Source organism: Electrophorus electricus, chromosome 6 (genome assembly GCF_041902795.1).
Source record: "Electrophorus electricus isolate QZ-2024a chromosome 6, ASM4190279v1, whole genome shotgun sequence".
Classification (NCBI taxonomy): Eukaryota; Metazoa; Chordata; class Actinopteri; order Gymnotiformes; family Gymnotidae; genus Electrophorus; species Electrophorus electricus.
Genome location: NC_137502.1, coordinates 35,245,863 through 35,258,165, shown reverse-complemented (window position 1 = coordinate 35,258,165; position 12,303 = coordinate 35,245,863). Strand labels below are relative to the sequence as shown.

Below are 12,303 nucleotides of genomic sequence, written 5' to 3'. Positions count from 1 at the left end.
TGCAGTCCTGCAGACCAACACAGGCTGAACTGAGACGGTTGTTGATGATGCGGAAGAGGCAGAGGAAGAGGAAAAGGAGGGAAAATTGATTGGATGAAAGAACAGGAATGCTACAACTGTGGAAAGCTTGGACATTTTGCCAGAAACTGTCCGGAGGAGGATAACTCATATGACGGGGGCACAGATCAGAATCCCACAATCCACGAGTGACGGGCGGTGGAGAGGCAGGACAGCAGCGGACCACTGAGTGAAGACGGCAAAAGGGAAGTAACAAATTTAAATTACCAACTATTGCAGCAGATTAGTAAAGGGCCAAGAGGCCTCCCCGAAGTAACTGTGAAAGTAGAGGGAAAAAATGTTAGGTTTTTGGTTGACAGTGGTGCCACCCACTCAGTGTTAAAAGAAGGTTTAATAGAATGTAAAATGAGAACAGGATATGGGATAACAGTAATCGGAGTAGGGGGTCATCCCATTGATGAAAGGATGTCCGAGCCTCTCCAATGTAGTTTAGGAAGCAGCCAATTCAAACACAGCTTTTTGGTGTCAGAAACCTGTCCAATTAATTTGTTAGCTAGAGATTTAATGTGTAAACTTGGGTGCACAATTAGCAGCAACCCAGAGGGGTTATTTGTTATGTGGGAAACACCTACACAGGGAGTCCAGCTAGAGGCAGGAGTCCCTTTGTACGTGTATGAATTGCAGTGCACTGCTGGGGAAGTACTAACACATTTTATGACTGAAGTTACTAACACGCTACCTGGTGAGCTGACAGTTAAACAAAGTGATTCTATTCACTGTACAATGAAGGTCCATGAGGGATCTGATGTTGATTTTGAACAAAAATTTGACTTAGGGGGCAGTGACAGTCTGATTATCACAGCTATAGCGTGGGACTGCGAGTGGGCTGCGGGAGTGGTGCAGCTCTCAGATAAACAGAAATCTTTATATTCAATCTCACATGCAGCACCTCATGTGTCGCTGGCTAGCGCACATGTTGACCCAGACTGGCAGAGAGTAGGGTTTTGGACAAAACGCATGTTGAGCACAACTGATTGGATAAAAGGACCCCAGTGTAAAGTCATGTACAGCCCAAGCATAGATGTGTGGAAAATGCCAACCCCGTATAGGCTAAATTGTAAAAGGGGGGTTGAGCTTGTAAGTCCTAATATAGTAATTATGGCAGCCTCTGTTACCCTCTCAGAGGAAGAGGAGGAGGAATTGAAAACAGTTCCTGCAGGGTTATGGGCACAGGGAAAAAATGATGTGGGCTTAATAAAAGGATGTGAGCCTGTCCACATCACCCCAAAATCTGATTACAGACCACGCCAGCACCAATACCCTCTAAAACTAGAGGCAGTGGAGGGCATCAGGCCTGTGTTCCAATCATTAAAACAAGCAGGAGTTATCGTACCATGCCCAGACTCACCAGTACGTACTCCAATTTTCCCAGTTAAGAAGCCAGGGAGAGATGAATGGAGATTTGTGCAGGATTTGCAGGCTGTCAACGCGGCAGTACACCCTAGAGCCCCAGAAGTTCCAAACCCGCACACCATTCTCTCTCAGATCCCACCAGATAGCAAGTGGTTCAGTGTAGTTGATTTGGCCAACGCTTTCTTTAGCGTACCTGTGCACAAGGATAGCCAATTTTGGTTTGCTTTTACTTTTGAAGGAAAGCCATATACATTCACGAGATTGTGTCAGGGGTATTGTGAATCACCAACTATTTACAATGCCGCCTTACATCGAAGCCTAGAGGCTTTAGAACTCCCTGAAGGAACAGCCTTGCTGCAATACGTTGATGATCTTTTGATTTGTGGAAGAACACGAGAAGCGTGTAAACAAGCCACGGTGGCACTGCTACATCATTTAGCAGGGGAAGGCCACAAGGCATCCAAATCCAAATTACAGTTTTGTAAGCAGCAAGTGCATTTTTTAGGACATGACATCACTGAACAAACGCGCATGCTGACTAAAGACCGAGTGAATGCCATTTTGACTATACCAAAGCCCATGACGAAAAAACAACTGTTGTCCTTTTTAGGAATGTGTTCCTATTGTAGGACATTCATACCATCCTATGCAGAACATGAGGGACCACTCAGATATAATACCGACCAAAGGGTCAAATTCCTCACAGCCGGAATGGACGCCGGAAGCTGAGGCGGCCTTCACAACACTGAAACAGATGTTACAAGTCATGCCAGCGTTGGGCATTCCAGACCCAAACAAATCATTTGAACAGACAGTAGACGTTAAAGGGCAATATATGACAAGTGTATTGACACAGAAACATGGGGACAAACAAACAAAGGCCGGTGGCCTACTTCTCAGGAAAATTAGATACAGTCGCAGCAGGCCTACCTTTATGTGTAAGAGCTGTGGCAGCCGCCGAGAAGGCACTAGTGGCTTCCAGAGACATAGTAGGCTACGCCAAGCTTACCCTATATGTGCCTCATGCAGTGTCAAGAATACTGCAAGATCAAAAGGTGGCACATTTGTCCACTCAGCGATGGCTTAGATACCACACTGCCTTACTAGACATGCCAAATGTTACTGTGAAACGATGCACAACTCTAAACCCCTCCACTCTATTGCCTACAGGGGAGGAGGGAGAGCCCCATGACTGCCAACAGGTGTTAGAAATTGCAACATCTCCCAGAATAGATTTAAAGGAGGAACCAATATTTAATGCGGACCTGGAATTGTTTGTGGACGGTTCAGCTAAACGTGACTCTCAAGGCACTAATCGAGCAGCATATGCTGTTGTGTCACACACAGAAGTGGTGAAAGCAGAATCACTCCCATCTAATTACTCAGCGCAGGCAGCTGAACTTGCTGCACTCATACAGGCGTGTAAACTAGCACAAGATAAGACCGTGAACGTCTGGACCGATTCCCGGTACGCGTGGGGAGTGGCACATGACTTTGGGGCTATTTGGAGACATCGTAATGAGCTCAGGAGCAAAGATAAAGAACCATTGCCTAGTAGCAGAACTGTTGGAAGCAATCCAACTACCAAAGAAAGTGGCCATCATAAAATGTGCAGCACACACAAAAGCAGGGGACCCTGTGTCGAGAGGAAACGCTTATGCAGACAAAGTAGCTCAACTCACAGCCACACAACCAGTCCATACACAAGTGGCACAAATAGATAATGGAACCAGGATAACAACCAAAGATATCCAAAAACAAGCTACTCCACAAGATTATGTGAAATGGAAAAAAGGGGGGTGCAAACATAGGCGGGATATGGGTACACCCAGAGATAAACAAACCCTGTCTCCCCACGGCTTACATGAAAGGACTAATTGAGATTGCTCATGGGAGGAGTCACATGAGCAAAGGGGGGATAGTGGAAAGTATAACAAAATATTGGTATGCACCAGGAATAAACACACACACCAGTAAATTTTGTTCCCGATGCTTGGTATGTGCACAAAACACACCACACGGAGACAATCATACCAAACACGCACCCGCCGGACACCCGCCGCCTAGTGAGCCTTTTCAACATTGGCAAATAGATTTCGTAGAACTGACACCAGCTGAAGGAAAGAGATACATGCTTGTGTGTGTGCGCGCATGTTTAGTAAGTGGGTGGAGGCCTTCCCAACGGGAAAACAAGATAGAGAGGCAGTAGCAAAAGCGCTATTGAGAGAAATTATTCCCCGGTGGGGGTTACCACAACGAGTGTCCAGTGACAATGGGACACCCTTCGTACACGAAGGACTAAAAGCTTTGACTAAATACCTAGGGGTAGATATGAGAAAACACTGCAGTTACCACCCTGCTAGTGCAGGGGCAGTAGAACGGACAAACGGCACCATTAAAGGAGGTCTAGCTAAAGTAACGCAGGAAACAGGCATGAATTGGGTAAAATGCCTTCCCCTCGTCCTGTGGCAATGTCGAACCAGACCACGGGCACGAACAGGGTTATCAGCTTTTGAGATAGTGTTTGGACGGCCCCCCAACACGGGGGTGGGTCCGCCGGACTGGGATACTAACCTGATCAATGAATCACTTTTGCAGTACTGTGTGTCTCTGCACAAATCTCTCTCCCATGTGTCTAAGCAGGTGAAGGCAGTTCTTCCCGAGGTGACGGATACTCCACTCCACACCCACCAACCAGGTGATTGGGTGCTGATAAAGGACTTCAGAAGGAAGCGGTGGAACCAGCCCAGGTGGAGAGGACCATTCCAAGTGCTGCTGACGACCAACACCGCCGTCAAAACCGACGGACGAGCAACGTGGATACACCACACTCATTGCAAGAAGGCGCCAGAACGACCTGAGGACTCATGATGAATTCTCTGTTTGTCACTATCCTACTCACTACTCTCGCCCCGATCGCGGGACGACAACTCCTGCCAGAGGAAAGATGCAAAGGCAATATCGCTTGTGCAATGGCATTGGTGACGGCAACCACTGCCAAGCCAAACCAGTCTTGCCTAGTGTGTCACCCCTTTCAGGTGCCATGGACGCCCATACCCATCACAAACGACATGGCGACCCAGATGACCAATAAGACTACATGTGAACTAGATAGGCTAACAGGACAGCTCTATAATTTATCTAGAGAAATCATAAGCTCGATGAAAATACCCGGCTGGGCGGGTAATTGGAAGAAAAGTGGAAAGAACTATGAGTTCCAGTGGTCAGGATGTTGCACACCAGTACTCCTAACCCCGCCAGTGTCTATTTTCAAACTACGTGGGGACACTGGACAGTGACGGTGCTTTTTCCTGTGCTCATCGTCGTATTGATGGTTATGTGTTTCCTGCCATGTATTATGAATTGTTGTGTCACCTGGGTGACTAATCTTACTCGTGTACAGTATCAACTGTTGCAAGAACTGCCAAAGGGGGTGGATGAGGATTCTGAGGAATTTAATGACCTCCAGGCACTATTCATTGAAAATTAAAGTCTAGATGATGTTGATGATTGACAAAGAATCAAAGGGGGGGAAGTGTGAAGGAAATATTGTTGTGTTTCTTTCTCCATCATTGTAAAGCGTGAGAAAGCTTAGCATAAGATTAGAAGAACAGGACGTTCCCTAGAGAACGTCCTTGAAGAAATACACTCCTTCCAAGGAGTTATCTGGTCTCAGCAGAAGCAAACCCTCCCTCGTTCTCTCGAACGCTACGGCTATTATATAAGGGGAGGGAAATCACCCAAAGGGGAGCGAAGCAAATAGGCACGCTCATTTTTTGAAACTAAACTCAATAAAATCTTCTTATCCACATCTGACTCCTTGTTTGCTGAATTTCCACCACAGTACTCACTCCTAAAGAATAAGATTGTTAAATATTGTAAGTACACTGTGGTGGAAATCTCCAATCCTATAAAGATGAGACACACCAATGGGTAAAGCAAAAGCAAATCTTATTTGTCTCAGCCTGAGGGCATCTCAGTTACACACACACACAGTCTGTAATGGAGAGGTAGGATCCTCTTTTGCTCTGCTCTGCTTTATACTGTGCCTTGACCTCAAGTGAGTGTAATGCTGAAAAGGCGTTGTTTTGCTCCCTTTCTACTGTAACAGAGCATTCTCCTCAGAAACCAAACTATCACATTATACTAGGAATAATTGTTCTGATGTTCTAGCAATGCCCACACAGTTTAGAGAAAGAAACTGACTGCTCCCCATTCTTGTAAAACAAATGCATATCGTAAGGGGAAATGACATTGAAGTGTCCCACCCCTACACTTTATCCACCGAGACTTTGGGGGATGGACGCTACTGCTCCGTATATTTAAAGCTCCGATACATCCTAATGTAGTTCCACTCCGAGCCAAGACAACCTCCGACTCGTACACCTCACTTCAATTGTCAAGGTAGGTGAATCCATCATTGCTTGCTGCATGCATTTTCCCTCAGCTCGTGTAAAGATATAGCCATTTTAATATCCCAAAAAGACGAACCATCGTGCAAACCGTCGATTGAACAACAGTATAGAAGCACCCCCCCCCCCCAAAGCGTGCTACTGCAGACATGAAGTGTCTGACGATTACTTTAGGGTGGTTGTATTATATGAATTGCCGCCACATAGGGGCTATGCAGTATGGCATGATTCATGCGTGTAGTGAAGCTTGCGCCTTAATTGCTATAGGTCAAATTATTATAAAGATGTATATTGACTTCCGAACTAGTGTTAAATTAATTTAAGACACATTAAAATAAATATATTTTAAAGTTAACCTTTTTAAAAAAATACATTTTTTAATCACTGCCTGTTACCAGAAGACGTTATATTTGCCGCTGCTCTGTTTGATTTGGAGATACACAACGTATACGGAAGCATACCAGTACCAAAATGAAACCAATACGCAAAATGGCAACGTAATCCTCAATTTAAATTTTCCACTCATTCAAGTTTAAACTCAAATTCAGTAAACCTGGTTAGCTCGCTAACGTTCATCTCTCAATCACAGGCAACAACAACAAAAAAATCCAGTAACTAAACCAGAGATTTCTGCTCTAAGATTTAGAGATTCACGGACGTCAACGGAGCTTTAAATTCGAACGCGCATACGCACGTTCCCTAAGCAAACAAAGTAGTTTTTGGAAGAGCTATGGTGTGGATATGCACTTTTACGTATAAAATAGAGCTTACTTGATTGAACTAGTTTAACTTCGCCTTTTACATGAAATACAACTGGTAATATTTAAACAAGCATTAATAAGTGTTGTGCGAAATGTTTTTTCTAATGTTTCTCAGAAGCTTATTATAGAGCTAGACTGCCAGCTAACAGGGGTCATCACTAGTGAAATGTTGCAGGAGGAACTCTGACCTACACTCGGCTGAAACATTCCACTGCCATTTGAGTGGTGGCCCTTGGCTATCACCGGATCAAGTTTGAAAAGATTCTACTGTACCAGTTTAACAAATCTATATTGAAGTCCTTGTATTTGTAATGTCGACATTCATTTAATTCAGAGAATGTGGTTACCCTGGGTTATCAGCAGAGTAAGTCTGGACAGATTTCACCATTCCATTGCTTCAAGAAACCGTGTGTAACGCGGTGCAGGTGACGAGCGAACACACTTGCGAAGTGCCGGTGGCTTGCATGTTATAACGCACTAAGGACGGCACAATATGAAACAGACAAACCGGATAGAAGAAATTAATGCTAAGGTTAACAGACAGACTAACCAGGGAAACCATACAGAATAGAACAGGCTAACAAAACAATAACAGACTAATAGGGTTAGGGCGAGACTAAGGTTGACGAATACTCACGGAACACACAACGTAGACTAAAACACACAGAGACAGTATTACAGACTAGCGAACAGTAGAGAACTAAACAAGGACCACTAGACGGGGAGCGCGAAGAGAAAGCACATAAGAATGAGGGGCGAGATCAAACGGGAATATACTAAATACATACGAGCGAAGACAAACGGGATCTTACCAAACCCGCACATGAGCCAGGACGACCGAGAACTAACCAGAAACACAATGACCGAGCAGCGAGAGACGTAGAAACAAAGTTTAATTAAATAAGACTACAATTAGGGACAAACTCGGATCAGCCGGAGACAAAGGGGAGGAGACACGGAACCATGGAAACTGCCGAAAACCCGGACGTGACTAGGTTGCCCAGGAAACGGGGAACGCTCAGGTCTGCGGGGGTGACACCGTGTTAAAGTGGAACTACCCTTAGGCGAAGTATTGCACTCATTTTGTATAGACTGCATTCGGATATTTTTCTCAGACATTTACCATAATGCCAAATCATTTCGTCTAGCAAATGAGAGTTGGAATCAGTAGAGTAAGTTTGGAAACATTCCCATAATGCCAAAACAATTTACATTTATCTGACGCTTTTATCAAAAGCAACTTACAATTATGACCGACTACAATCTGAGCAATTGAAGGTTAAGGGACTTTCTCAGGTGCCCCAACAATGGCAACTTGGCAGCGGTGGCGATTGAACCAGCCAATTACAAGTCAAGTACCTTAACCACTGAGCTAACACTACCCCAGGCTATTAGCGATACCACAAAAGTAGGAGCCCTTGGCTCTCATCAGTGCAATTATGACCAGCTTCTACGGTACTATATATTCATAAATCTATATTAGTTAAACTACCTTTGGGCAAATTAATATATTCATATCATATAGACTGATGTTGGTTAGCTGTTTCTCAAAATGTTCCCATAATGCCAAAACAGTTCCACTACTCCCCAAGAATGGTAGCCCTTGACCATCACCAGTGCAAGTTTGGACATATTCTACTGTACCATTTTGTCATAAATTGATTTTAAAATCCCAATATGATTAATGGGGTCTACAGACAATACGACAGTCAAAAATCCCAGAATTTCCCCATAATACCAAAACATGTCCACTGCCAATCAAGAGATGTAGCCTCAGCTAAGCTAAGAGCTTGCTAGCACTAGCTGGTTTAACCGTTGACAAACACGAATATGGCTAGTTAGCTATAAACATTACCTATAAACATTGTAACATTACCTTCTATGCTAACATTAGTTAGGTAATTTATTTAGCTAGCTAATTGTCCAGATTAAGTTATTTCTCCATGTTTCTCCACATTAGCTAGCTAGAAAACTAGCTAATTAGCTAGCTAGAAAAGCTAGCTAGCTAGAAAAAAAATCTAACACTTTAGCATCGCTAAATGATTTCCACATGTAGAATCAACTTCCCTTTTGGTAGATTTTAACAATATAAGTGTCAACAAAGGTTTGTCAATGAAAGCGACTCTACAATACTGTATAATATAGGTCAGAATGTCATGATTGGGCCGGCGTCCAGCTAGCGGAACATGTCCACATCCTTGCACCCTCATCGGTCACACTCACAACCCCTCCACCAGTCTCAGTCACCTTGTTACTTTACCAAACTGTGCCCATCTGTCCCTTAACCTCCTTACTCTGTAGGCCCACAATAACATGCCTTCAGTGCTTGTATGTACTTCCATACCGGAGACACCAGTCTGTGCTAAGAGACTTCATTATGATAATTTGTTATTTTGAACTTAATGTTTCTTTCGTTCATGTGTTTGAGTTAATAAACGCCTTTTTGCCAAACTGTCTTCGCGCTTCGCTCCCTTTTGTACAAGATATCACACATAACATTCCAGTATTATTCTCATGATACGGCCCCTCCTCCCAAACGTCTCCCCTTGTGTTTGTGTTTGTGTGTGTGTGTGTGTGTGTGTGTGTGTGTATATGTTCATTTGTGTGGCCACGCCCCTTATGTGTCATACCTGTTTGTAATTATGTTCCTCATTTCCGTGTGTATAATAACCCCTATTGTTCTGTTGTGTGTTGTCAGTGTTTAACATTATGTTAAGCATCCTGCTTAGCCTCCTTGTGTTACAGTTTTAATGGCCCTGTTTTAAAAGCATTGCAAATTCATTCTAAATTAATACATACTCTAAATATTGTTTTCTGCAGCTTTTGTTAATTTATCAGTGGAAATAAAGCACTATAGTAGCCTACTGATGACTGTCAACTGTTAACAGTGCAACTGAAGCAGTGTACTACCGAAGTGATGACTGTTTACATGTAAAATGATTGTATCATTCTAAAAAGTTCTCATTTGCCTTTGTTTTAGAAGAAGCAAGAAGCAATGGATTCCCAAATTGCAAAGATCAGTCAAAGCCTCACCACAGCTGAGCAGATGAGAAACCAAACCAAGCTCATCATGCAGCCCTATGCCAACTGGGAGCAGTACCTGACTCCTGCACCACTCTCCATAGCCATCATGGGAGAGCTTGTCTTCATCTCTTCACAAACTGATTTCTCCATCAACAAAAACTCACCCAAGGGAGGATACAAGTACATCAAGTACCCAGAGTCCTTTCGTGCCTGCCTCATGCAAGTGTGTAACTCCGGCTGGTGGGCATTCAATGAAGCCCATAAGAACATGGACCAGATTCGACTCCACACCCTCGCTGTCCCAGATTACATGAAGAATGCTGCGAAGATTCTGTTCCAAGGTGATGATGAGATTGTTCAAGCCCACCTGCCTGACCAGCTGAAGAACATTCGTGTTGTTGCAGATGAGTGCCTTGTTTTGTCTTCTGCAACAGAACAGTATTTCACTGATGTCATCAACATTATCCAAGAGTTGCTGGAAGCATGCATCAATGCTGAGAAATGTTATGGAGATGACATTGAAGCAATAAAGAAGAAACTGGAAGAGAACAAACTGAGAATAGAATCATCAGAAGAAGCTGTTAAACGCTCTGAGAAAGCAGTGAAAGCCATAGAAGAAAAACTGAATGAAGCACACAAGAGTCACAAAAGTGCAATGGATTCACTTCCCAGTGGATGGGATATGATGGGTATGGATTTTGTTGAAGCTGTGACTAAAAGTGTTACAGGTACATTGAGTGGAATGACCGCGCTCATGATTTTCAAAATGGAACATGCTACAAAAGAAAGAGATGAAACATTGACTTGCATAAAAGGTCAGGACAAGACTGCAGATGTAATCAATGAAATAAACATCTACAGCAAGTCTGCAGAAATCCTGAAATGTGCAGAGATGATTCAGCAGTTCGTGCAGGAGAACATCATACTATGGAAGGACCTGTATGATCAGAAGAATAAATCTACCAAATCAGATTTCTCATCAGATCAATGGAAAAGAATCAATGAGAGTTTAGAAAAATTCTCACAGTGCAAAGCAAAGCAGGATGCCCAAAAGATATGTAAACAGGGCATCAACATCTGCTACCAACTGGGAAGATATGCACCAGATGGGAAATGTGAGGAAGCCAACACAAAGAAGTTGATTGAAGACATCAAACAGCTTATTCAATCAGCCCGCATATTTGACATCAAAAGCAAAGATGTTACAAGTTCTCCTGCCCTGGAGCCAAAACCACCAATGATGTTTAAGGAAGAAAGTAAATCTGAAAAACAAACTGCTTCACAGAGAGCTACAGAGAATGCTCGGTTCCGCATAGAGGTGAGCAGAGCTCAGCTAGACAAGACCAGAGAAATCTATGAGAAGAGTGTAGAGAACATGGAGAAGAACCAAAAGGAACTGACTGAAATCCTGATTGCCATGAGGAACTGTGAAGTTAAAGAGATAGACTTTAACACCACCATCAAGATGCTGGTGAAGGGTATGGATGCCATGGGCAGAGTAAAGGAACAGTGGGAGAAGATGGTTCACTTTTTTCAGATGGTCTCCAACATTGTGAAAACCAGCCTGACCAGCACTCTTAAACACTTTATCTCTACATCTGAGAAGACCCAGTCACTTTCATATAATGCAAAGCTGTTCTCCAAAGACCTACTCTACAAACAAGCCTTTCAAGCCACTAACATCGCTGGTCTGGTCAACATGATCTCAACAACTTACACTGAGGTGTCTGGAAATCACCTCATAGATCGGATCACCTCACTGGGAAAACTTATGGCCATGGACAAGGAAAAGCCAGAGTTTAAACAGGAACATCAGCAGTTACAGATCAACTGCGATGCAGCTCAAAAAGCTATTTTACAACTAGTTCAAAAGAACAAGGATGAGTTTGAAAGGAAGACTCAGTCAAGACTGGAGAAGATTGATAAAGAACTGCTTGCAATTCTCCCCTCTGCTGCCCCCGAAAAGATGAAGAGCATTCAAGCTGCTGTCAAAAGTGGATTCAAAGAGGCAGAGGCAGAAGACTACATCTAAACAGAGGAGCAAAAATTATATTTACCTACTATCAGTTTATCAGATCTATCAGATTACTATCAGATCAAAACCAAACCATACAAAGGCACAATGATTTGATGTAGCATGCTTTGCCTGCAGCTAACATGTTTCAAAACTTGATTCCTAATTCATTGTTTATGCTGCTTTCTCCCATATTACAATAAAATATATTCTTGTTTTCAATGGTGATTTGAAGGTTTCACTCTCCCAATGTTGTAATACACACTAAAGCAGCTCAAGAAAAGCATGTGGCCCTCTTGTTTGTTTTATTTTGCGATTGCTTCTGATTCTGCATTACGTTTTATTTTGTGATTGTTTTCTGCACATTGTAGCTCTTTGAAAGAAGCACCGAGGTGATAACGAGGTGATGAAGTGTTAACGAGATGAGGAGGTGATAATGAGATGAGGAGGTGATGAACTCTGAGCTGAGACCTCCCAGACATCATCCACCAACCACCTAATCTCTCCCCCTTCATTATCTTATTCTCCTGTCTCTTAATTTTGATCACACTCCAGTGTTCTTGGACTGCCTGCCTGTTGTTAGACTAGCACACTTTTTCTGGCTAAGAAGAAAAGGATCTTAAGTTTCTACATGTACACAAATAAACTTTGAGTAGCTGAG

General features: G+C 43.2%; 1 protein-coding gene and 1 long non-coding RNA gene across 4 annotated transcripts in view; one reads left to right on the top strand and one right to left on the bottom strand.

Moving 5' to 3' along the window:
* Nucleotides 1-7,549, bottom strand: part of LOC145658642 (uncharacterized) — a 24,772-nt gene extending 17,223 nt beyond the window's left edge. For 2 of the 3 annotated variants that reach the window (XR_014124320.1, XR_014124322.1), the window contains exon 1: nt 2,362-2,614. This is a non-coding gene — a long non-coding RNA (uncharacterized LOC145658642). Of the gene's footprint in view, nt 1-2,361; nt 2,615-7,416 lie in introns of those variants that run through there. The other variant, XR_014124321.1, reaches the window with a different exon arrangement.
* Nucleotides 5,678-12,303, top strand: LOC145658640 (uncharacterized). Its single transcript, XM_081716665.1, has 2 exons — nt 5,678-5,835; nt 9,585-12,303. The coding sequence occupies exon 2, from the start codon at nt 9,600-9,602 to the stop codon at nt 11,658-11,660; it is 2,061 nt and encodes a 686-aa protein (XP_081572791.1). The 5' UTR covers nt 5,678-5,835; nt 9,585-9,599; the 3' UTR covers nt 11,661-12,303.

Bases quoted from the DNA above. Each gene is read 5' to 3' on its own strand.
- LOC145658640 (XM_081716665.1), top strand. From the start codon at position 9,600: ATGGATTCCCAAATTGCAAAGATCAGTCAAAGCCTCACCACAGCTGAG.